General features: G+C 36.5%; 1 protein-coding gene across 1 annotated transcript; it reads left to right on the forward strand.

Moving 5' to 3' along the window:
• The first annotated feature begins 1,041 nt into the window (after positions 1–1,041).
• On the forward strand, positions 1,042–6,062 carry ENODL18 (early nodulin-like protein 18). The gene is made up of 2 exons (XM_088691056.1): positions 1,042–1,542; positions 5,273–6,062. The coding sequence occupies exons 1-2, from the start codon at positions 1,335–1,337 to the stop codon at positions 5,797–5,799; spliced, it is 735 nt and encodes a 244-aa protein (XP_088547182.1). The 5' UTR covers positions 1,042–1,334; the 3' UTR covers positions 5,800–6,062.
• Positions 6,063–26,915: the final 20,853 nt, after the last annotated feature.

The following is a 26,915-nucleotide window of genomic DNA, read 5'->3' on the forward strand; positions in this document are numbered from 1 at the left end:
AAAGACGACAAAGGCTACCATAGATGGAGGTAGAAGAGTGTGGGTTGGGATCGGAGGTGATTGCAGGATTGAGTTTCTAGGTTGACAACTTTTTTAATTAATTATTAAATTATTAGACATATTTCTAATTTATTTTTTATTTAGTTAGACTTGTGGGCTCATTTATGTTCCACATCAGCACATAACAAATTTTTTTGACATAATTACGATGGAATGACCACATTGATTTGAGATATCTATTTTCAGGAACTACATTGACCGATTTTCAATTTTAGGGATCATTTTGATGATGTGGGTCAATTTTAGGGACCATGTGTGAGTCAATTTCAAGGATTGTCTGTGATAAAAAGAAAAAGGATTTCTAGGACCCATTTATGTGACACATTAGTACATAATAGAATTTTTGACTGAATTGTGAGGGAACGGCCACATTGATTTACGATATTTATTTTCAGGGACTACATTGATCGATTCCAATTTCATAGACTATCTGTGATAAAAACCCATTATTATTTAATCACGCACGATTATATACAATTTGAGGGAAAAAATGAGTTACTTTTTGTCAATACATCATAGTGCGTGATTAAATAACTGTGGATAATTTTAGGGATGTGTTGAAAAAGATCAAAAGATCAAAAGACATAAATTAACAAAAAGGATGTGAGAAGTAAAAATGGATGTGTGGATAGCACACCCCTAGTTTTATCATGATTCAGTAAAGGAAAAGGATCCGGCGAGGATCCTTTTCCTGAAGATTCATGGATCCTGTAATCATGACCGTTTATCGTACATTGTATGGTCAAAAATCATTTTAAATAGTACTTAACGAAAATTGATCGCACAATATTCGATAAACGGTTATGATCATGAGATTCTCCAAACCCCAAGAAAATGATCCAACGAGGATCCTTTTGAAAACCACACAAATACAAGTTAAATATAAATTTATGTTAATTATGCAATAATTTTTCACTTGGAATCCAAATAAACAAAAACAAGATCGCACTATACATTACTTGAGACTTGAGATTGGAATTTGGAACCGACAGAAAGGCAAGAGAGTGAGACCTTTTGGTAGTTCCAAGAAAAGTTAAGGTCATATACGTACAATTATACGCAGCAGCTGCTGGCCGTAGCTAGCTGGCAGCATTACAAACATTACATACAATCGATACCCTTTATTCTTCAATATAACCTTAGCCTCTCTCTCTCTCTCTCCCCCTCTCTCTCTCTCGATCGTCAGTTATCACTTGGCTTCCAATCTTCCAATCTTCCAATCAATCCATCAGTTGGGTTCTCTCTGTTAGTTGTCACAAACTCCAATAAGGATAATGGAGTTATTAATATTCCTACAGAGAAAGTCCAGCAGCAGCAGCTTGTGTTTTCTTCTTCTTCTTCTTCTTGTGTTTTCGTTTTCAGGAATATCAGTTGTTGAAGGTTACAAGAATTACACAGTGGGGGACTCTTCCGGTTGGTACGCAGCTGTTAACTATCAGAAATGGGCTGACGCCAAGACATTCAGCTTGGGAGATTTTCTAAGTAAGCACCACCTTCCTTCCTTTTTTTTTTCTTCTCTTTCCTTCCATAATTAAACACCCTTGTTTTGCTTTCCATGGATCTCCATTGTTACCTAATCTCAATTTTCCTAACTCTCTACGATTTTTTTTTTTGTTTTGTTTCTAACACCATTGAAAATTATAGAATATTAACAACTATTGTTAAAGCTTTAAAAAGTATTTCATCATTCCCAAAATATGTTTATTTTTGCATTTCTCTACATTAACTAATAAAAGGCAGTCATGGATGCGTTCATCGTTTCTTGAGTATCCTTTTTCTGAGATATTTCTTTATTTAGTTTGTCGAAATTTCGTGTGAAGAAATTAAAGAATTTGAGGTGTTGTACAGTAATATTTCTTTTCCTCTTTTTAATTTTTATTTCCTGAGAAATTTATTCTACTAATCTCCAAAGTTAGTAAAATTAATAAAGATCGAAATATCTTTATAAATCTTTATGATCTTTGAAAAGTTCATTTTTATTTTAAGAAAATAACTAGGCAATTCCATTTTGGTGGGCAACGTAAATAAAATCACCACATCAACCATCCAAGCACAAATTTGCCTTAAAGGTTTACCCAATCCCTAGAAGATGGTAGGGGAATTGCCTCACGCTGCTCTCCCAGAATAGCATGGAGGTTAGTGGAAAAGCGAAGTTCAAAGAGAGACGTTAAGAAAAACATATCCTAAACAAAACTGCCATGTGTAGTGTACTTCCACGTGTAGCCAACACTAGAGTTGCGATCAAGTGCAGAGACTTTTCTGTCAAACCATGTGTAATTTACGTGTGGCCGAAACCACCACCACCGACGCCTTGTGCCCCTCCTTTAGTTCCCGACCAACTAGCCAACACATCACATGGCACATGCATTAGTGTACTAGTACAACCACCATTTTGTTCTCTTTGATTTCAGTTCTTTTGATTATTCCTCCAACCAAGAGAAAATTTTCATTGTGAGCAAACATAAATGGTATCACGTGTTGTTATATAAGTGGTGAAAAATTTTATTTTTAAGTTGTTAATTTTTTAAAACAAGTATCTTTTTATTTATATAGTGACCGTAATATAACACATTGTATTCTTGAGACACTAAAAAATCTCTCACTAATCACGTCAAAACCTATTAAATTATTCTAATCCAATTAAGTATTGGAGTTCTAGATATATTATATTCGTGCATATATATATATATATCTATATATTTATTAAAGTTATTTTCATTTTTCATAATGCATTTTAGTGATTGAAATTGTTCATATTTAAAGTTCTTATGCAAGAGTTAGTCTCGCAAATAATCATTCAAAGGGCCACTTTGGATACGATCTGTAGCTGTCAATATTCTTTGACCGAAACCTTATATGTTTTTAGTTTTTGATCGAAATCTTTGACATTAATGTAATAGTGTAAGTTACTATTAAATTAAAAATTAAAAATTGAAATTTGTATTTGTTTATATTAATGAGATTTTAAATATAACTCATAATTTGTGGGATTAAAAATATTAAAATATAAATTATACCCTCTATTATATTGCGTGTGTGTGTATGTAACATCCCACATCGCCCGGGGGTGAGGATCCTGTAAGCTTTATATGTATATTCACATCTCTACCTAATACGAGGCCTTTTGGGAGCTCACTAGCTTCGGGTTCCGTAGGAACTCCAAAGTTAAGCAAGTAGCGCCCAAGAGCAATCCCATGATGGGTGGCCCCCTGGGAAGTTGCTCGTGAGTTCCTAGAAACAAAACCGTGAGCAATCCCATGATGGGTGACCTCCTAGGAAATTGCTTGTGAGTTTCCAGAAACAAAACCGTGAGGGCGTGGTTGGAGCCCAAAGCGGACAATATCGTGCTACGGTGGAGTCGAGCCCGGATATGGTGGGGGCCCGAGCCGGGATGTGACAATTTGGTATCAGAGCTAATCCCTGCCCGGATGTGTGCGGACGAGGACGTCGGGCCCTTAAGGGGGGTGGATTTGAACATCTCACATCGCCCAGGGGTGAGGATCCTGTAAGCCTTATATGTATATTTCCATATCTGCCTAGCACAAGGCTTTTTGGGAGCTTACTGGCTTTGGGTTCCGTAGGAACTCTGAAGTTAAGCGAGTATCGCGCGAGAGCAATCCCATGATGGGTGACCCCCTGGGAAGTTGCTCGTGAGTTCCCAGAAACAAAATCGTGAGGGCGTGGTTGGGGCCCAAAGCGGACAATATCGTGCTACGGTGGAGTCGAGCCGGGGATGTGGTGGGGGCCTGGGCCGAGACGTGACAGTGTGTGTGTGGATATATACATAAAAAATTAACAAAAAACATAAAATTAACAAAGAAAATTATTGTACCAAAATATGGATACATTCTTCAAAACACAGAAAAAAAGAAAGAAGATATAAAGCTTAATAACATTAGTAAATTTCTTCGATTAAACTTGACATAATTATAGATCAAATCAACGAAAAAAGAATGTACACATATAAGTTTAAAAATGGATTAAATTTTTTTTAATGGATTTCATATTAAAAAATTGGGTACATTTAATATAAAAAATTTGTACATTTTATATTAAAAAATGGTACATTTTACATATAACAAATTGGTATATCTAAGAATGAGTACATTTAAGATTAAAAAATTAAAAATTATATGAATGGGTACATTTAATATAAAAAAATTGAGAGACTTTTTATGAAAAAACTAATGGATACAAACTTATTCTAATTTTTTTTTATTTTGGAAATGTTTGAATTGAAAATTAATTAGGAGTTTAGTAGAGGTGAGTATTAAAACCCTAAATCAATTATTAATTTTTATTTTAAAAAATATGCAATAAACGTGTAAATTCATTATCACATTAATGTTAGGGATTTCAATAAAAATTTGAAAACTAATAAGGTCTCAGTCAATGAACATTAGTAACTAGGAACTGGATACCAATGTTTCCTCATTCAAATCCTAAATGTACAAAAAATCATGACTCATTATTCAAAATTGTAATGAAAATGCCGAGACGATCTAACAACTAAACAATTGTTGGTTTAGCCGATTATTGATATTCTTGAAAGAAATTTAAAAAGTGAACAATTCAGATCATTGAACTATGCATTGAAAATAGGATGATCTTTACGTAGGAACTATATATATATATATATATGTATGTATATATATATATGTATGTATTTATGTATATATATATATGTATGTGTGTGTGTGTGCGCGTGCATAAATTTTTTGGAAGTGATGTAGTAGAAAAATTATTTTAAAAAAAATGGTTTACTCAACAAAATCATAATTGGTAAAAATGTTACGTAGAATGTGCAAACGAAGACATGATGTTTTATAGAATGTACAGTCATTGGTAATCCAGAGCTGACACATTCACTTTGTTATGCGTATTTATAACATATAATAATTCAATTAGTGTCCTGCAGGGCTGCAACTACTACATATAATACCTGAAGAATATTATATTCTGGTAAATATGAACAACAAGAACAAAAATCTTTTGATTGTATTCGGTCGGGAAATAATATGTTTATGCATTAATTTTGTTGAAGTGTTTCTTTTATTCGAGCAATATTCTAATTCAATCTAAAATAATTTACTGTGAGAAAATTTGAAGTTGGTTATGAAAAAAAGCATGGACATTCTTCTAGTCAATATAGCTTTGCTCAGCTTTACATATGGTTACTGAAGTGTTGATTATAGACGTACTTGTTTTGCAGTTTTTAATACGGACACCAACCACTCGATTGTGCAAACATATAACTTGACAACGTACAAGCTGTGCGATTACAACGACGCTCTAGAAAACGATACGATGCAATGGTCGGCAGCGGACCCGTCAAACACGGCCATACATGAGGTCTCAGTGGCAGTGCCTTTGGTAAGAGAAGGGATGAACTATTTCTTTTCAGGGGATTATGATGGTGAGCAATGCAAGAACGGACAACACTTTAAGATCACTGTCTCTCACGGACAAGGGTTGCCAAAGAGTTTACAGAACCCAGCCGTTCAGTCCCCAAGTCCAGCAAGCGGTCCCGCCCGGCAGTATGCAGGTGATGGCGACAATGATGATGGTTCTGTCCCAGATACCATTGTTCCCGCCAGTTTCGACCATCCCAAAGAGGATGACACTGCCACTGGCTATCATGATAAAGATTCATCTGGATCACTTTGTGTGAATCACAAGCACGGGTTGCTATTTAGGGTTTTCATTTTCTTAGGGTTTCTTTACTGCTGCCTCTGGTGATTTGCTAGGCTGCTAGCTAATAATTTTTAACAACTTTTTATATATCTTTGATTATTTTTTGCTTCTCAGTTTCATTTCCTTTTCTTTTTGCTGTTTGTGTACTCTGTATACTGCGCGTGCTTTCTTTTGTTCAGTCATTGGATTATTTTATTGTAACAGATTAGTAGGCAAAAGTTAAAGCATTGGCCTCTGAGCATACTATCCATTAGATCTGGTTTGTGTAAAATCTTATTGTGAATGTCAATGGATTATCGTTGGAATGACTTGGCTCTCAAGTAACCTGTGACTTGGAGCACAAGTAATCTTTATTGGGAAAATATGATTCATTGAATGAACAAATGAATAAGATTACATCTGGAGTATATAGACAACTCGTTTACACACTTGTAATATAAAACAGAATACTCTAACTAACGAACAACTAACAAAACCAAAATAACAAGCTTAATATTATTAAGATTTATCTGCAACATAATGATTTATAATACTACCCCTAATATCCCTCTCAAACTGACTGAGGTCTTCGAAGAGAAAGTTTGTCTTGCAGAAAATGGAATTTGAGCTTGGACAGAGCTTTAGTACATACATCAACAATCTGATCTTGTGTATAGACAAAATGAATTGAGACTTCTTTGGCTAAAACCTTTTTGTGTAATCGTGATCAATTTCGACATGTTTGGTTCAAGCATGAAATAGAGCAATTTTAGCCAAAGAAATTGATGATATATTGTCACACCATAATTGAAGAGAATATGGAAGTTTGAAGCCAATATCCACCAAAAACTTAAAAAATCCATGAGATTTTTGCACCAGTGTTAGTCCATGATCTATATTCAGCTTCTATTAATGCTCTTGCCACTGTTGGTTGATTTTTAGCACTTCAACCGATTGTGGAATTTCTTAGAAATATGTAGAAGCCTCTGACGAACTTTTATTAATAGAGCAGTCTACCCAGTCTGCATCTGAAAATGCTTTGATGCAAGGAGTTGTGGAACATTCTAAAAACCAGAGACCAAGATCAATAGACCTTGTGAGATACCTTAGTATTATCTTGACTATTTGAAAATGAGATTGTCTTGGACTATGCATAAATTGGCAGACAAGATTTACAAAAAATGATAAATCTGGTATAGTCCAAGTTAGGTGCTGTAAAGCACCTACTAATGATCTATACTTGACAGGATTTTCCAAAATAGGAGAAGAATGCTGAGAAGAGTGACACAATATTTTGCACCATCCATGTCTGCCTTTTTAAATAAATCTAGAGTATACTTGGTTTGAGAGTTGAATGTAAGATCCCATATCGCCCGGGGGAGAGGGGGTGATGTGCCTTATATGTACATTCCCACCTCCTTATAATGAAACACGTTTTGGGTGGAAGCCCAATACAAATCCGTGAGGATGTTGCCCAAAGCGGACATTATCTTATTATGCGGATTAAGATGTGACAAATTGGTATCAGAGCCACTCCCCGGCCGGAAGTGTGCCGATGAGGACGTCGGGCCCTTAAGAGGGGTGGATTGTAAGATCCCACATCGCTTGAGGGAGAGGGAGTGATGTGCCCTTATGTACATGCCCATTTCCTTATAGTGAGACGCATTTTGGGTGGAAGCCCAATAACAAATCGGTGAAGGCGTGGCCCAAAGTTGACAATATCTTACTATGCGGACTAGAATGTGACATAAAAGTACCTTTTAAAGATCTCTTGTCTTCAATACCAAGGAAATAATGCATGGACCCAAGGTCTTAATAGGAAATAGAGTATTTAGTTGAGAAATGACTTGTCTGCAAGCTTGATATGAAAGGCCAGTGACATTTTCAGTGACAAGAATGTCATCAACATAGGCAATAATGAATACCAAGGCAGGATCCCTTTTTACAACAAAGAGTGATCAGATTGAGATCCAATAAAACCAAGTGATAATAAAGCACCATCTAATTTATCATACCAAGCTTTGGGAAATTGTTTCACTTCATATAAGTATTTATGCAATTGGCAGATTGTTTCACTTCATATCAATTTCATTACCCGATTGAGTTGCTAAAATCTAGGTACAATCCTAAGGTTTAGTCTTTTGCCTTCGTGGATAGGTTTGAGATTCCCAAGATAAAGTGTTTGGTTCCTGGTTGGGTAAATTCATAATCAGTAAACTTTGTAACTAAATTTCTCAATGACGTCGGAATTGTTCAATATGAGGCAAGGAAAATTGGTGTAATACCAGAAAGTGGGTCGATGGTGTACGTCACTTCACAATTTGGTGATATCCCGGTAAAATTTTGGGAAATGAAGCCAAAGATATTCGTCCTTGAAACGTACCATACCACTTCCTTTCCTTACGACACATACTAATAGGCCTTCATGGCTTTCTCAATACTCAAATTGCTTTTACAGCGGGAAATTAACTCGTGCTTCAATTCTAATGTTTATCGGTGGAAGTGACCACAATGATGAATGGTTGAGAATGTATTGGTTACCTAAATAGGTAAAACAATTAACACAACTACAGGTTTACTGTCTTCCTAAAAGGTTTGCTCCTAAGTTTCCACAATTTTAATTTCTTCGGCTTAGGTAATCACTGTTAATCAGTCTATCAGTCGCACTGCTAATTAACACATTTAAGATATTTTGATATTGTTTGTTACCCTAAACCTTTGAACTGGCGTTCTGGCACAAATGTATCACTCCCAGACACTAGCATGTGTCTGGTATCAGAAATTATACCGCCTGAATACTGGTTGACAATTTCTGGATATCGGACAATATCATCAATTAGTAGTGCCATCGTAGGCTAATTAGATGTTAAAGTCCACTCAAGTGGATGGTTTTGGACGATTGGTGAGGAATTGGTCTTATGAGGTGGTTTCATAATTATAGGGAAAATACTTACTACTTCGGGGATTTCTACTAACTGTAGGTATAACAACTCGTACTTCAGTGCCTATACTCATCGAAATGACGAGTACAACACCAAAAGAAATTCTAGAAACTAGTATTGGTTAGAGTGTTCTAAAGTCGAAAAAAGGAATTTGCTAATAACTTACCTCAAAATAGGTTTAATGAGATTCGATCTTTCTCCTGAAGATCTGAAATTATAACTAGCGCTTTTGAGAATATTAATACTATTGGGGACCAAACGTGATTGTCCCCCAGATGTCCTTTTGTCGAGTGCTACAACTTTAGCACTAGATGGTCGCTTAAGACATTTATGGAAATCTCGATGAAAGTAAAACTTCGTAGGAATTCAAATAAGTGGTATTCTAATGGGTATTGCCAAGGAATAAAAAATATTTTTGATTCCTATCATAGAAGGGATAGTAATGATGATTGGAGAGTAATTAATGGGTAAATCTCCGATGGTACACAACTATTGATACATTAACCCTGTGTCAGGGCCAACAATTCATTCTAAATCGGGATTTTTCCTTGACAGGAAGATTCTTTGTTTAAGTCTAAAGGCAGTCGCCAAGATGTTCTTATAAAAGGTTAATAAGTCATTCAAGTCACCCAAAACGTAGAAAAGCAAATACATTTTTCATGCTCGACGAGGTGGCAAAATTCGACATTAAGTTCAAAAACCAAGAATGCTTACATCACGCGTGTGATGAACGCAATACTGCCCAAACTTATGCTCTGATACCAAACTGACCTCGACCTGGAATGTCCGCCTGGACTCCAAATCGAGCTGTGTTGGCTGACACCTGGACGGTGACGAAGCCATAAAGTGTACTGGTGTGGAATATGTGAGTAAATTTAAACCTAAAAGTGCCTAAATGGAAGAGTGTGCTTGTGAGCAAAAATAAACCCATTTCACATGTGATGTCAAAGCATAAGTAAAATATAGTCAAATTAGAATAAGATATATACCATTGGAAGTACAACACCAGTGTAGCAAACGATGAGCAGATAATATAATTATGACCATATAATGGTAAATCGATAATTCTAATCAACCATAACACTATTCATGGCCGCAAATATAAGCATCCCATAATAGGCATCCCCCAGGATTCAGAACAATTTCGTAAATTCCGTCATTTTGCTAATTCTTATAAACATTAGTATAATCTGGGCATAGATAGGAAATTCTTTTTCAAATGTGTAAATGGAAACTAAATAAATATATAATATTTAAAAGCAACGACCTACTCATAGATACTTGCGAGGTCGCATCCATTTAAACTAGGGTAGTTGGAGTCTCTGATAGTAATCGCACCTAACCATAATAATGGGACCCATTAGTAAAACTCCACTAAGACAATTAAATTTGGGGAAACAGAGTGCGGATTTGGAACAAGGCGTTGAAATACGCTAAGAAGGGTCCTCGGCAAATTTTGTAAAAAGTCAACTGAGCCACCTCGGTGGTTAACTACGTTAAAATTTTGGAATTTCACTAAATGGATGCCAAAAATGGACTCGGAGCGTCAACATTAGCCTAGGAGGGTTTCCAAGAAAATTTCAAAAAAGTCAACAAAAGTCAACTAACAGTCAACAATTAACTTTAATGGAATATTCCATCCTCAGAAGGAATATTCTGTTAAAGTTCATTGGAAAGTTAACGGAATATTCCCTCCAAATTTTGAAATGGACCGGGTCGGATCTAGGTCAACAGGTCATGGGTTTGGATTTGGCTTTTATTTATTTATTTTTTTTTGGTCGTCTGTCGGAAACTGTAGAAATGGTTGGATTTTCTGGGTAAACTTTAAACAGCGATATCTCACTCGTTTCTCAACCAAAATTATCCCATATATCAAAATGATGCTAGGAAAGTGCAGAACAATATTGTACATGTTTGGAGTTCAAAAAGTGGCCAAAGATGGCCGGAAAATAGCCTGAAAGTCGCGGAGGTCGCCGAAAAACTTTAAACGTTCATAACTTCTTCAATTCTTAACCAAAATCGACAAGCTTTATATGGAAATGAAGATAAAAATAAGGAGAACATATTCTTACCAATTTGGAACCGAGTGGTGGTGATATGTGATTTCCGGAGAGAGAGAGAGTTAGAGCGGGAGAGAAGTGAGGGGAGAAAATAGAGAAATGAGAGAGAAAAAGAGTTTGTTCCAAAAAGGAGGGGGATACGGGAGTGAGGGAGGAGTATGGGATGTGGGCCCCACGTGGTTCACAAAATAAGCCGCAAAATATCTCTCACTTGAAATTACCAAATCGCCTTTCACGTTCGTATGTCCGTAAAATCTATATTGTAGCTCCAAATTTGATTCCGCTTACACCTACGCATTCGTAGTGATGAGCATTACGAGGATACGCTAAAAGAATGTTTCATACGTCATAATACGCTGGTCAACGAAAGTCAACATACTCACCTCTACGGGCATTTTCGTTAAATCACTCTTTTAAAATTAATAAAATCATAAAATTAGGGACGAGTTGTCACATTTGTAGGATCCTCAAAACTAGAAGATTGTTGCGTAAAGACAGATTATGTAAGAGTACCATGTAAGAAATCATTACTCACATCCAGTTGGTTGAGAAACCAATCATACAGAGTTGCCAAAGTAAGGAGAAGTCTAATAGTCAAAGGTTTTGCCATCATCATTTGCACCCTACAAGGTTCTAAGAGGAAAAAGAAGGGACCAAGAACCAAGTGCTAGTATTAAGCAGGGCATTGAACTTCTTCTGCATTGCTTGGCACTAGTGTAAGTGTCACTCCCCAACCCAAGGATTAATGTAAACCTTGGTTTAGAACATGAATTACACCTTAATTATAAAGCTTAGCTAATTTAGTTAAGAATGTGAAATGAAATAGAAAATAATAGCGTATAATTCACTTGGGATAAAATTCAACTGAACAACATATCATTTATTGAAAGTTTCAACCAAAATTACAACTTATGAACTACTCAAAGTTGACACAAGAGTAGCTCTTTATTCAATCAAGAGAGAAAAAGCTAACAAGCTCATCTTTTTATTTCTTTATACAAAGTTACACAACAGACAATAAGACAAGTAAACTTCTAGATTTCTGGTTCTGTACCTGCAAAATTTAGTTAGGGTGAGCTTAAAAAGCTTAGTAGGGACCTATACCTTCATTACTAAAATTATAGAGCATAATTAACATAGCAAGATTAAAATAAAAAATCAGAATGATGTGTAAGGATGCAATGCAAATGCCTTGACTATACCTGTTAATCCACATAACTAAACATCCAAACCTTATATGTCATATTCTGTACTTATACCACTTGATCCCGAGTGTTTAAGTATATGAACTAACCCTCATCCCTAAACATCCCAGAACTCCCATTTTGTTAGTCGTCTTGCCTAAACTCTTAGTTTCTAGTCCTGAATTACCCTAAAAGAACTATGCATTGTGGGCTTACCTGAGACCTAGTACCTACTAAGAGTTTGGCTCAACTATACAAAAGCTAATAGTCACTACCTTAGATTCCCCAATTTATTTCCAATAATCCAACTTTACTCTCATATCATGGATAATTATCAAGTTTCATTTACTTTTCCATACAACAAAGATAATTATAAATCCACCCACTGGCTAGATTACATTTCGAAAATTTATACCCAAGTAACATTTAGAAACAATATTCATATTCAAATTTCATTCAATATACCAAACTTGTATGTGTACTTAAGTAAGCAATAATCAGATTAATATATATATATATATATATATAGAAGGTTTCCCAGAACTCCCTACCTTGAATTCAATTAATTTTGTTCCTCCGAAGAACCTAATCGAAACACAAAAGTACAACCAAAAGTATAAATACAAGTAACATAGGTTAGTAACCAAACTAAGAGTTTAATCACAAACTTTATATGCTTTTAAAGTACACAACACAAACTTCAAAACCCATATAATATTGAACAATTTGGTTTAGTTTTTGATAGGAGCATATTTAGGCGACTTACTTAGCTTGTTTTCATGCATTTATGTTATTAATTCATAGTTGTTTTAGTCTTTTAAAGTATTTTCGTGTGTTTTTAGGTTCTAATGGCAAAGGGAGCAATAAAGTGCATTTTAAGGCTATTTGGAGCATTTTTGGGCATGGATTGGATAGCTTAACCATGGAGCAAAGAGGATGGACGAAATTGAAGACTAGAAGAGTTAGGAAAGGCTACAAATCTGGTGGAAGAAGTCCTAATACAATGAAGATAAGGAAGAAGCAAGAAACAAGGAACCTTATCCAACCTTATCTTATCCTATCCTAGAAACCTTATCCTATCCTATCTCTAACATTATCCTATTCTATCCTATCCAAATCAGGTGGGGGCTTAAACCTAGCTAATTAGGGGAATCAATTACACATTTAAACACCTAATTCAGTTTCTAGAACACTTATCCATACCAATGCCGCAAGACACCCCTCCTAGTAGGTTTAGGAATTGAAAACCTTTTCCTACTCTTATATCACATGTCCTAGGTCCTTTAGGTTTAGGAATCTGCCCTAAACCTTCTATTCTAGAAACCTTATCTCATCCCTACATGTGTGCCGCACCTTCCCTTCTAGAATCCCTAAATCCTAGCCGAAATTCCTATTCCAAATCTCACTTGATTTCTGCCTTGAGTTAACCTTTTTTCCAATGGGATTAGGCAATCCTTTTCCTTCACTAAGTGTGCCAAACTAGCCTATATAAACTCCTTGCCGTGCCATTTAATCAGCACCACCCTTCACACAACAATCATTCATTCATAAACATAACCATCCTTTGCCGTGACCTCACAACCACCCATCCATCATTCCCCTACTTCCACACCTCCATCCTAACCTCCATACACCACCATAGACCCTTTGTCGTGACTTAGCAAGGAGGAGGAGAAGGAACACCAAGCCTTGGGCGTTTGTGCATTCAAGTTGGAGTGTTGGACGTTTCTAGGTGTAATCTATCCTTTATTGTTAATGTTTAAATCTATGTTGCTTTGTTTTGTCATGAACATGAGAGGCTAAACTCGTTTTAGCCTAGGGATGCTTTGAAACCATGATTACATTTATAATGTGAGTTGATTGAGTCCAGTTGTGATTTCATAAATTGTGAACGCAATTTACTTAACCGTTTGACGGATAACTTATTATTGTATGTTTATTAGGGAGGCCTACTTAATTTGCATGCTTGAATTTGGGGCTAGAATATTAGGGTGTTTCACATAATCGTCACAAACTAATATTCACAAGTAGTTAAGGTTGTTTTCACAATCATGTTAAGTAAATTCTTGGCATAAGTTTCATGCAATTCATAGTAACGAGTGCTTCGTCAATGCTTATGGTTTTCAAAGAACTTAATGATTCTTGCTTGTATCTCTATTATGCAATTCATGTAGGGAACTTGTGGGGAATGCTTTGGGTTGTCGTATGCAATCATCCAATTCAATAACGTGAGGAAAATCTGAGGGTTAATTAGTGCAATTCACGGTTAATCTGGGGTGTTGAGGTTCATGGTTTATCGGAAAAGCAACTTGAAATCAATTTATGTTAGAAAGTATCATGTGTGGAGAAGTATCCCTTGGCTATCCCATCATCCATTAGTTTTTCTTATTTTCATCAAAAATCTATTTTAAAGTTTTAAGTTACTTGTTTTCTTTTAAATTCGTCCAAAATCAAAACCCCTTTTCTTACTTGTTCCAAATCTGTCCAAAAGAGTCTTTTTGAGTCTTTAGAGTCAAAACCAAGTGTATTTTCGTCCAAATTAAGTCCTAGAGTCTAAATTGAGTCTTTTTGGTTGTTTTTGGTTGTTTTGAGTCTTTAAAGTTTGTTTTGAGTCATATAAGTTAGTAAGAGTCTTGTGAGTCTATTTAAAGTGTTTTAAAACATATTTTTACATCTTTGAGTCAATTTTCATTAGATTAGCAATCCCTCCTAATCCCCGGCCTAGAACGATCCCTACTTATATCTATACTACAATTGTCAAAAAGAGGGTTTAATTTGAGTGCTATCTTTTATCACATCAAATTTTTGGCGCCGTTGCCAGAGATTAGCAATTTTGCTAATCCCCCGTTGTTTCTTTTTGTTTTAGCTATTGACCTAGTTTCTTTTCTTGTTTGTAGGTACTAGTTTATGACTCGTAGTTCTCAACCTGTTAGTGCAAACATCTTGGATTTTGACGACGATTTTGAGCGCACTTTGAGGAAGAAGAAGAAGAACCCAGAATCTAGTACGGTTCCCAACCTTGAGGAGGAGGAAGAGCCAACGCCAAGGGAGGAAGAAACCATGGCAGTGGACAACCGTACAATCAAGGAGCTTTCCGCTTCGGGAATGGCCAATGCCGCACCCTTGTGCATCCAATACCCAAGGGCGGCTCAAGACAATACCGACGAATTTGAATTGAAGTCAAGCTTGTTGCACCACATTCCAAAGTTCCATGGACTGTCCATGGAGGATCCCAACAAACATTTGAAGGAGTTCGAGGTGGTGTGTTCGAGCATGACTCCAGTTAACGTTGATGGTAGCATTTTGAAGATGAAGGCTTTCCCGTTCTCACTTTTGGAGAAGGCCAAGGATTGGTTATACGAGTTAGCACCCGAAACTGTCACCTCTTGGGAGAGCATGAAGAGGGCGTTTCTTGAAAAGTTCTTTCCTACTTCAAGAGTCATTCTCTTGAGAAAGAAGATTAGCGGAATTCAACAAAGTCAAGGGGAGTCTTTTCCAACATACTATGAGCGTTTTAAAACCCTTGTTGCATCATGTCCTCAACATCAAATAAAGGAGGAGCTTCTACTTCAATACTTCTATGAAGGTCTTCTTCCCATTGAAAGGCAAATGCTTGATGCTTCGGTGGGAGGAGGTTGGTGGATAAAACCCCTATGGCAGCCAAGAACCTCATAGCAAACCGAGCTCTCAATGCACAACAATACGAAGGAATTGGGCAAAGGGACCCCCAACGGCAACAGTTGAATGAGGTAAGTTCTCAATCCGATCTTCAAACTCAATTAGCTAATCTTACTTCTCTTGTGTCTCAGATGGCCGAAGGAATGAAGATCCAAAGTCCAATTGTATGTGGCGTATTTTCTATTCAAGGTCATCCTTCGGAAAAGTGCCCTCAATTGATTGAGAATGGTGGGTGGGAGAGTGCAAACGCCATTGGGTTTCCAAGCCAAAATCAAACAAGGAATGATCCATATTCCAATATATACAATCCGGGTTGGAGAGACCATCCAAACTTCAAGTGGAGGGAGCCTCAACAACCTTACCAACAAGAAGGCTTTAGGCAGCAACCCCCGGGGTTTTACACCAACACCCATGGCCAAGACCAAACCCAACCCCAATCCGCCCAAAACCATCATGGTACGTCTTTAGATAATGCTACGATTCTTAAGTTACTTACTAGTTTGTCTCAGGGGCAAGAAAATCAAAACAAAGTATTGCAAAACCAAGAAAAGGTATTGCAAAACCACGAAAAGGTAATGCAAAACCAAGACAAAAGGATGGATGATAGGAGCATATTTATGTGACTTAATTGGCTTGTTCTCGTGCATTTACGTTGTGTTTCTTTAGTTATTTTAGTCCTTTATGCCATTTTCGTGTGTTTCTAGGTTCATATGGCTAAGGAAGCAAAAAGATGCATTTTGGAGCCTTTTGGAGCACTTTTGGGCTAAGGATGGATAGCTTATGCTTGGAGCCAAAGTGTTGGATGAAATTGAAAACCTAATATCAAAGGATCCTACCTATTCTAGGTCGCAAAAACTTGCAGTCTTAAGCCATGCCATGTGTCCCCTTATGTTTCCTTTCCTTGCCGTGCAAGGAAGGGCTTTGTTTTCTATTTCTAACTACTTAAAACCACATTTCTTTTCACCCCAATCTCAGCCACACCTCATTCCACCACAATCCCCTTTGCCGTGCATTACTCCATCAATTACAGCCACATTCCACATGCATAACCAACCTAGCTGTCAAAGCACATGCACATTCACCCTAATCACTCACATACACAACCTGCCATCATTCCTACCCATGCCGTGCACTCCCCTCCACTTTCCAGCATTCCATTTCATTATTGCAGCCATCATTCACCCTAACTTTAATTCACATGCTTTCACAACCTAATTCACATGCACATTCATCCACCTTTCTCCCAAAAACCGTGCACATGCATTCATTATTCATTCACTTTGCATTCCCTTTGCATTCAGCCACATGCACATTCAATCAAACACATTCTATGCCGTGCATAACCATTGACCATTCCAGCTTTCCTTCATTGCAGCCACATGCATATCCAACCTAGCATTCTCCCTTTAAGCCACATGCACCCATAATCATTCTCACATTCTCTCACATGCATTCCCCCTTTAATCCACATTCACTCTTCCATATTCAGAAATTCACCAAAAACTGCCCTTGGTGCCGTGCCTACAACAAAGAGGAAGAGAAGCGGGCCTAAACGTTCATACAATTCAAGTTTGAGTTGTTGGAATGTTTAGGTGTTTCTTTTCCTTTGAATTCAATGTTTAATTTCAATTCTCTTTGTTTTGTACGTATGAGGAACTAAAACCCCCTTGGCTAAGGGGGGATTCGAAATATATGTTTATGCTTGCATTATGATTTGATTACTTCTAATTGCGTTTCATAAGTTGTGAATTCAATTTGTTTAACTATTTGATAGATAACTTATTTATGTATGTTTATTGAGAGTGCACGCTTAATTTTCATGCATGAATATGACGCTAGAATATAAGTGAGTTTCACCTAATCGTTACAAACTTATATTCACAAGTAGTAGAGGTTGCTTATAAACAATCGCGTTAAATGAATTCTTGGCAAGAGTTTCATGCAGTTCATAGTAACGAGTGCTTCGTCAATGCTTATGGTTTTCAAAGAATGTAATGATTCTTGCTTGTATCTCTATTATGCAGTTCATATAGGGAACGTGTGGGGAATGTTTTGGGTTGTCGTATGCAATCATCCAATTCAATAACGTTAGGAAAATCTGAGGGTTAATTAGTGCAATTCACGGTTAACTTGGGGTGTTGAGAATTAATGGTTTATTGAAAAGCAATTGGAAATCGTTTTATTATGCAAGTATAACATGTATGGAGATAAACCCCTTAGCTAGCCTTCCCATCCATTCAATTCCATCAAATTCATCTTTACAATCTGCAACTTTTGGAGTTCTTTCTTCTTTTGTTTCTGTTTTCATGTTTAATTTAACTTGTTGTTCAATTATGTTAAACATGTGGAACTAATTTCTTTTTAGTTAGAGGCGAATTTAAAGCCATGGACATATGTTGGTTATGATTTGATTTACTCCAGTTATGAATTCATGAACGTTAGATGTGGTTTACTTTTCTGTTTTGATTAAGAACTTGTTTATGTATGTGGGTTGAGGGTCGACACTTAATTTGCATGCCTAAATTTGATGCTAGGATATAAGGGAATTTCACCTAATCGTTATGAACTTATATTCATGAGTAGTAAAAATCGCTAGTCACGATTGTGTTTAGTAAACCCTAGGCTGGATTAACATGCGTATTCCATAGTTATGAATGCCTAGTCGATGTTTATGATTTCTGTTGAACTTAATGATCTTTGTTGAATGTCTCTATCATGCGTATTCCATAGTCAGGGACTTTGATTAGGAATAATTTGGTTGTAATGCGTATTCCATTCAATCCAATGAATCTAGGGAAATCTGAAAGTTAATTTAAGCGGACCAAATTAACTTGGAGCATTGTCATTCATCGTTTGTTGAAGTCATAACTGGGAATCAAATAAGGAACCCTCTAACTAGTTTCTCATCATTCTATTTCATCAATTTCGTTTTTACAATCTGTTTTAATTAGAATCTGTGCATTTAGTTTAATCTCGTCCAAAACTCAATCCCCCTTTACTTTATTGTTCAATTTAGTTAGAAATCAATTTAGTTTTTGTTTTTAAAGCATTTTGAGTCTTTGGTTTGTCTTAGTGTTTTAAAGTTTAGTTTTGCATTCTTTGAGTTTAGTATAGTGTTTTATATCGTGTTTTTACGTTTTTGAGTCAAATCCAAGTGATTAACAATCCCTCCTAATCCCCGGTCCAGAACGATCCCTACTTACATACTTACTACAATTTGACAAAAAGAGGGTTTAATTTGTGTGCGTATAATTCTCGCATCAATGGACCACTTAGAGAAGAAAATAGGGCAGATTGCGGAGTTTGTGGGACAATTCCGAGACCAAGGCAAGCTCGCAAGCTCAACCATTGTCAATCCAAAGGGAGGGTTCGAAACGGCCAACGCAATCACCTTGATGAGTGGAAAAGAAGTTGGCACTACATCCACACCATCCAAAACAAGTCCTAATGAAGACGAGACGTTGCAACATGAAGAGGAGGCTGCAAACAAGCCCACGGCAAGGACACAATCCCCTTTGCCGCAAGCACCTAAGGACACTACTTCATCCAATGCATCCCATTCGGCCACCAAAGGTAAGTTAGGTTCAAATTTGATTAATTCTAACCCCGTTCCACCCAATGTTCATTTTCCTCACAGATTTTTGCAAACAAAGAAGGAGGAGGATGAAAAAGACATCCTGGAGACGTTTAGGAAGGTGCATGTCAATATCCTGCTCCTTGATGCAATAAAGCAAATTCCGAAGTACGCTAAGTTTTTAAGAAAGATTTGTACAACAAGGAAACGGATTCGGGAGAAGGAGGTGGTATATGTAAGTGAGAATGTCTATGCAATGTTGCAAAGGAAGCTGCCACCTAAATGCAAAGATCCAGGTAGTTTCACTATCCCTTGTGTAATTGGTAATACAAGGTTCGAGCATGCTATGCTAGATTTAGGTGCATCAATTAATGTCATGCCGTACTCTATTTATGCATCTATGAATCTAGGAGAGCGTAAAAATGATGGTGTTATTATTCAACTAGCCGATCGATCTAATGCATACCCAATAGGAGTTTTGGAAGATGTTTTGGTGCAAGTAGACCACTTGATTTTTCTTGCAGATTTCTATGTGCTTGACATGGAGGATTCAACCCACTCTTCACCATCGCCATTCTTACTTGGACGACCTTTCATGAAAACAGCCCACACCAAGATTGATGTGGCCAAGAGAGCCTTAACTATGGAGTTTGGTGGTGATACGATTAACTTTAAAGTTTCTGAATCCATTGAGAATCCTAATGATGTTCGTTCTTGTTTTGCCATTGGTACAATTAAAAATATAGGGCAGGAACGTTCAACACCTATCAAGAAGGATGCGTCTAGAACCACCATCGAGGAAAGAATTGGAGGGAAGCACAAGAAGCACGTCATTGCCCTACAAACACCCAATCTGGCCGTACCTAAGGATACAATTGGCGAGATGGTGGCTGCCCTAGGGGCATTGCCACAACATCCTAGTAAGTCTCCAATCCCAATTCCAATTCCCATTTCAACTAATAGGTTGTTACCTTCTTTGGTGCAGGTTCCAAATCGATTTCAAGGTGGTGGAAGCATTTACATGGACTTCCGGAACCAAAATACCACCATTAGGGAGGATCACTATCCCCTCCCATTCATAGAGCCATATTACGAAAGTGTTGAAGGGCAAGTTGTGGAGGATATTCCACTCCATGTCGTGGGCTCCAAGTGAGGATAAGAAGAACGTTCGTCCGGCTGCATGACGTTAAAGCAAGCGCTTCTTGGGAGGCAACCCATGCATTCAACGAGAGAGGAAGTGGGCAATTCACCAATTCAAGCTACAAAATCAGATTTGCGTTCCTCAATCTCTATCTCTTTATTATTTTTACTTTTGTCATGTTAGTTAGTTTATATTGTTTGTTTGGATGTGAGTCTTTGTGTGAAACATTGAGGACAATGTTTGATTTAAGTGTGGGGGGGGGGGGGGGTAAACAAATTGCTTTTGCATGATTTTACATGATTTTCGTGGGATTTTATCACCTATCACTTATAATGTTGTTTCTTGCTGTTTTTAAGTGTTTTTAAACTGTTTTAGTATGTTTTGACTTAAAAATTCGAAAATCCCATAAAAATTTGAAAAATTGTTTCAAAAAAACCCAAAAAGAGTTGTTTTAAAGTTGTTTTTGTGTGTGTGTTTGTGTCTTAGGGGACCTTCCAACACAATGATGAGGATTTGGTTTTTAATTGCATGACTATTAAAGAATGTTCTAAACATGGCTGGAAGTGATTTGTGCTTTGGTTTATGCTTGGTTATGGTTATAGCTTATGAATTCACATGTAATCACAAAAGGAAAAAAATCAGTTTTTGTAACATGCTTGAAGGAAGAAAACTCAAACTAACGCTACAACCCTGAGAGACTTGAGCCTATAACGTTCTTTGGAGAGTTAATCTGTGATTTCTTGTTTTCTAAAGTCGTTGCATGATCTCATCATTCTTTGCTTGGTTGCTATTTAGAATGCATTTCATTATAGTTCCAAATACTAGAACTCATGCCCATTTCATTCCAAGCATGGTATTGATTGCATAACATACAATAAGATGAAGTTGTTAGTCAAGCCAGAGCCAAAAAGCCTATCCCTTTTCATATGTATTGTAGGATTAACCCTCTTGAGCCTTTTTAAAAGCCTATTTTCGTTGTTAGCCACATTATCCTCACCTAGCCTAGATTAGGACTTTCCATACCTTTGTTCTTAAAGGATAGTAAAGCACGACTTAGGGTGAACTCCTTTGGTCAATATATGGCAGAAAACAAGTGTGGGGGAAGATGATAGGGCACGAAAAAGAAAAAAAAAAAGAAAAAAAAAACAAAGAAGAAAAGAAGAGAAATTCGTGGAAAAATCAAAAGAAAATAGAAAAGTGTTGAAAAGAAAGAAAAAGAGTTGAAAAATAAGTGAGAATGAACTCACAAGTGTTGGTTGTTGAAGGAAGGGTCCAAAAGAGTGAATTTGACCCTAAATGTTGCATGAATCTTCCCTTGTGTGTACAAATTGATTTCGGCCATTTGAAGAGAGTTTAAGTGTCAAATTCATTACTTTGCTTACTATTGCTTTAAGAACTTTTGTTTATCCTTACCTTTCTTTGTTAGCCAATACCTTAGCCTCCTTACAACCCTCAACTTCTATCTTGATGTTATGTGTTCAATATGTGGAGTTTGAATTTGGTATGAGCATATGGAATCACTGGTTCTCGTTCTAAGTAGTAGCATTCCATTCATGAGATCATATTCATGTCATTGTCGTAAATCCAGAAGATGCTTTCTTTGATATAACATATGTGAGTGTTAGTCTTCATATTTACATCAATCTTCTCACATATAACTAGTGTAGGGTGTGAAGTTAGAAAATCTGTGTGAAAATAAAGTGCATTCTAGTGAGGAATTGAGGGAATTCTCTAAGGCATGTTACTACATTCAAAACATTGTTTTAATTGATTCTATGTGAACTAATAAGTGGTAACTATGATTAAGTGTTTGTTGAAGTATAAAGAAAGCTAAAAACCGTGGGAATGATGTTCAATAATGTATCATGTTCGTTGGAAATCCCTGAGGCAATTGTTGGAAGGCTTAGATTGTGTTTAGTTTGTTTTATTTATTTCGTTTTGCTCGAGGACTAGCAAAAGCTAAGTGTGAGGGAATTTGATAGGAGCATATTTAGGCGACTTACTTAGCTTGTTTTCATGCATTTATGTTATTAATTCATAGTTGTTTTAGTCTTTTAAAGTATTTTCGTGTGTTTTTAGGTTCTAATGGCAAAGGGAGCAATAAAGTGCATTTTAAGGCTATTTGGAGCATTTTTGGGCATGGATTGGATAGCTTAACCATGGAGCAAAGAGGATGGACGAAATTGAAGACTAGAAGAGTTAGGAAAGGCTACAAATCTGGTGGAAGAAGTCCTAATACAATGAAGATAAGGAAGAAGCAAGAAACAAGGAACCTTATCCAACCTTATCTTATCCTATCCTAGAAACCTTATCCTATCCTATCTCTAACATTATCCTATTCTATCCTATCCAAATCAAGTGGGGGCTTAAACCTAGCTAATTAGGGGGAATCAATTACACATTTAAACACCTAATTCAGTTTCTAGAACACTTATCCATACCAATGCCGCAAGACACCCCTCCTAGTAGGTTTAGGAATTGAAAACCTTTTCCTACTCTTATATCACGTGTCCTAGGCCCTTTAGGTTTAGGAATCTGCCCTAAACCTTCTATTCTAGAAACCTTATCTCATCCCTACATGTGTGCCGCACCTTCCCTTCTAGAATCCCTAAATCCTAGCCGAAATTCCTATTCCAAATCTCACTTGATTTCTGCCTTGAGTTAACCTTTTTCCAATGGGATTAGGCAATCCTTTTCCTTCACTAAGTGTGCCAAACTAGCCTATATAAACTCCTTGCCGTGCCATTTAATCAGCACCACCCTTCACACAACAATCATTCATTCATAAACACAACCATCCTTTGCCGTGACCTCACAACCACCCATCCATCATTCCCCTACTTCCACACCTCCATCCTAACCTCCATACACCACCATAGACCCTTTGTCGTGACTTAGCAAGGAGGAGGAGAAGGAACACCAAGCCTTGGGCGTTTGTGCATTCAAGTTGGAGTGTTGGACGTTTCTAGGTGTAATCTATCCTTTATTGTTAATGTTTAAATCTATGTTGCTTTGTTTTGTCATGAACATGAGAGGCTAAACTCGTTTTAGCCTAGGGATGCTTTGAAACCATGATTACATTTATAATGTGAGTTGATTGAGTCCAGTTGTGATTTCATAAATTATGAACGCAATTTACTTAACCGTTTGACGGATAACTTATTCTTGTATGTTTATTAGGGAGGCCTACTTAATTTGCATGCTTGAATTTGGGGCTAGAATATTAGGGTGTTTCACATAATCGTCACAAACTAATATTCACAAGTAGTTAAGGTTGTTTTCACAATCATGTTAAGTAAATTCTTGGCATAAGTTTCATGCAATTCATAGTAACAAGTGCTTCGTCAATGCTTATGGTTTTCAAAGAACTTAATGATTCTTGCTTGTATCTCTATTATGCAATTCATGTAGGGAACTTGTGGGGAGTGCTTTGGGTTGTCATATGCAATCATCCAATTCAATAACGTGAGGAAAATCTGAGGGTTAATTAGTGCAATTCACGGTTAATCTGGGGTGTTGAGGTTCATGGTTTATCGGAAAAGCAACTGGAAATCAATTTATGTTAGAAAGTATCATGTGTGGAGAAGTATCCCTTGGCTATCCCATCATCCATTAGTTTTTCTTATTTTCGTCAAAAATCTATTTTAAAGTTTTAAGTTACTTGTTTTCTTTTAAATTCGTCCAAAATCAAAACCCCTTTTCTTACTTGTTCCAAATCTGTCCTAAAGAGTCTTTTTGAGTCTTTAGAGTCAAAACCAAGTGTATTTTCGTCCAAATTAAGTCCTAGAGTCTAAATTGAGTCTTTTTGGTTGTTTTGAGTCTTTAAAGTTTGTTTTGAGTCATATAAGTTAGTAAGAGTCTTGTGAGTCTATTTAAAGTGTTTTAAAACATATTTTTACATCTTTGAGTCAATTTTCATTAGATTAGCAATCCCTCCTAATCCCCGGCCTAGAACGATCCCTACTTATATCTATACTACAATTGTCAAAAAGAGGGTTTAATTTGAGTGCTATCTTTTATCACATCAGTTTTGAATGTTAAAAAATTAGCCTAAACTTGGTTCAACAATGTTGTTTTTCTGCAGATTTTGTAAAGATGCAAAGTACTATTTTTACCACACCTATTTCTTTTCCAAATTTCTTTATGGTTTTCTTTACTACTATTTGACATTATTTGAGTTATAAGATTCCAGAATTAGTGTACTTTGTTTAGATAATATTAATTTTGCGATTAAACACTTAGTTTGGTTACTAATCTATGTTACTTTTATTTATACTTTTAGTTGTACTTTTGTGTTCCGATTAGATTCTTCAGCAAAAATTTGATGCGTAATGTATAAGCACACAAATTAAAACCCTTTTTTGACAATTGTAGTATATGTATAAGTAGGGATCGTTCTTAACCGGGGATTAGGAGGGATTGCTAAATCACTTGAAAACTGACTCAAAAACGTAAAACAAAGGTTAAAACACTAAACTAGACTCAAAGAATGCAAAACTAAACAATAAAACACTAAAACAAAACAAAAGACTCAAAACAGCCCCAAAACACTCAAAACTGCCTTAAAAACACTTTCTGGGCAGTTTTGAGCACTTACACTAATTTGGACGAATTTGGGTAATAACTTGAATCAAAACACTTAGAAACACAAACTAAGACACTTTCTAACTAAATTGGACACTAGAGTAAAGGGGGAATTAGTTTATGACGAAATTAACTAAAATGCACAGATTATAATTAAAACAGATTGTAAAGATGAAATTGATGAAAATATGGATGGAATGCTAGCTAGAAGGTTCTTCTCCACATATGTCACACTTGCATACAAGATGATTTTCAGTTGGTCTTTCGATGAATTATGAAACTCAACACCCCGGGTTAAGTAGGTCCGCTTAAATTAACCTTCAAGTTCTCCTTAAGTTAATGAATTGGATGGGACAGCGCATACACAATTCAAAACATTCTCCAAAAGTCCTTTACGTGAAAAGCACAATAAAGATACAATCAAAGATCATTAAGCAACATGAAAACTATAAGTGTTGACGAGACATTCGTTACTATGATGAGCATGAAACTAGTGCCAAGAATTCATTTAACGCGATTGTTTATAAGCAACCTCCACTGCTTGTGAATATAAGTTTGTAACTATTAGGTGAAACTCACTTATATTCTAGCGTCATATTCATGCATGAAAACTAAGCGTGCACTCTCAATAAACATACACAAATAAGTTATCAATCAAACAGTTAAACGAATTGAATCCACAACTCATGAAATTCCAACCAAAGGTAATCAATTCATATTGCAAGCATAAACATGGTTTCGAATCACCCCCTAGCTAACTAGGGATTTAGCCTCTCATGTTCATAGAAAGAGAAATAAAATTGAAATTAAACATAAAGAACAAAAGATTGATTACACCTAGAATGCCCAACGAATCCACTTGAATTTCTGCGCATTTAAGCTCCTCTTTCTCCTTTCTTCTTGCTGCGGCAGAGAGGTTTTATGGTGTTTTTGGATGGTTTTCTGGGTTATAGATGGGTTTAGGGTGGCATGGTGGTGCGGCAAGGAGGTGGGAAGGTATATGGAGGTTGGGAATGGAGTGGGGAATGGATGGAGTGGCTGCGACAAGGTTGGATAATGGCTGGAATGGAGGGAGAAGGCTGCGGCAGAGGGAGAAGATGAATGGGTGGCTGCGGCTGAAAGGTTTTTGAATGAATGGCTGAATGATAATTAAACCTAGGGTGCGGCATTAGATGTAGAATATATAGGGTTTCAGAAAATAAAACCCTAAGTTATTTTGGTTAATTAAAATTAAGTTAAAAGCTTCTAGAATTAGGAAATAAAATCAGAAATTAAAAGGGACATGGCTGCAAGGTGCGGCTAGGGTTTAGTTTAGGAAGGGAAATAGGGTTTAAGTGCATAACTTTGGACCTAAATACCCCCCCTTGCACGGCAAGGGAAGGAAAGAAGGGGAAAGGCACGGCAAGGGCTTTAAAGTGGGCTAGGGCCTTTGTTTTGTGTCCTAAAGTGCATACAAGGCCTTCAAAGTGGCTAGAAAATACGGACGTTTAAGATTAGGAAAGGTTACCAAAACGGGAAACCTAGGGTTAACTTTCCTACTTCAAGTAGGAAACCTTGTTTGAGTAGGAATCCTCGTTTGAGTAGGAATTCATCGTTGGAGTAGGAATTCATCGTTTCTTCAAGTCTTCAACTCATTCATTCCTCTTTTGCTCCAAAAGACTCCAATTTGCATCTTCTTGCACACTTTGGCCTTATAATCTGAAAATACACAAAAGTGACTTTAAATACTAAAATAACTAAGGAAACACAACATAAATGCATGAGAACAAGCTAATTAAGTCGCATGAATATGCTCCTATCAAGGAACAAAATTAATCAAATTCAAGGTAGGAGGTTATGAAAAACCTTCTATATATATTAATCTAATTATTGCTTACTTAAGTACACATACAAGTTTGGTATATATATTGAATGAAATTTGAATATGAATATTGTTTCTGAATGTTAGTTGAGTATAAATGTTCGAAATGTAATTTAGCTAGAAGGTGGATTTAATTATGTTGTTGTATGAAAAAATAA

This window comes from Pyrus communis, chromosome 3 (genome assembly GCF_041283825.1).
Source record: "Pyrus communis isolate YQ-2024b chromosome 3, ASM4128382v1, whole genome shotgun sequence".
Taxonomy (NCBI): domain Eukaryota; kingdom Viridiplantae; phylum Streptophyta; class Magnoliopsida; order Rosales; family Rosaceae; genus Pyrus; species Pyrus communis.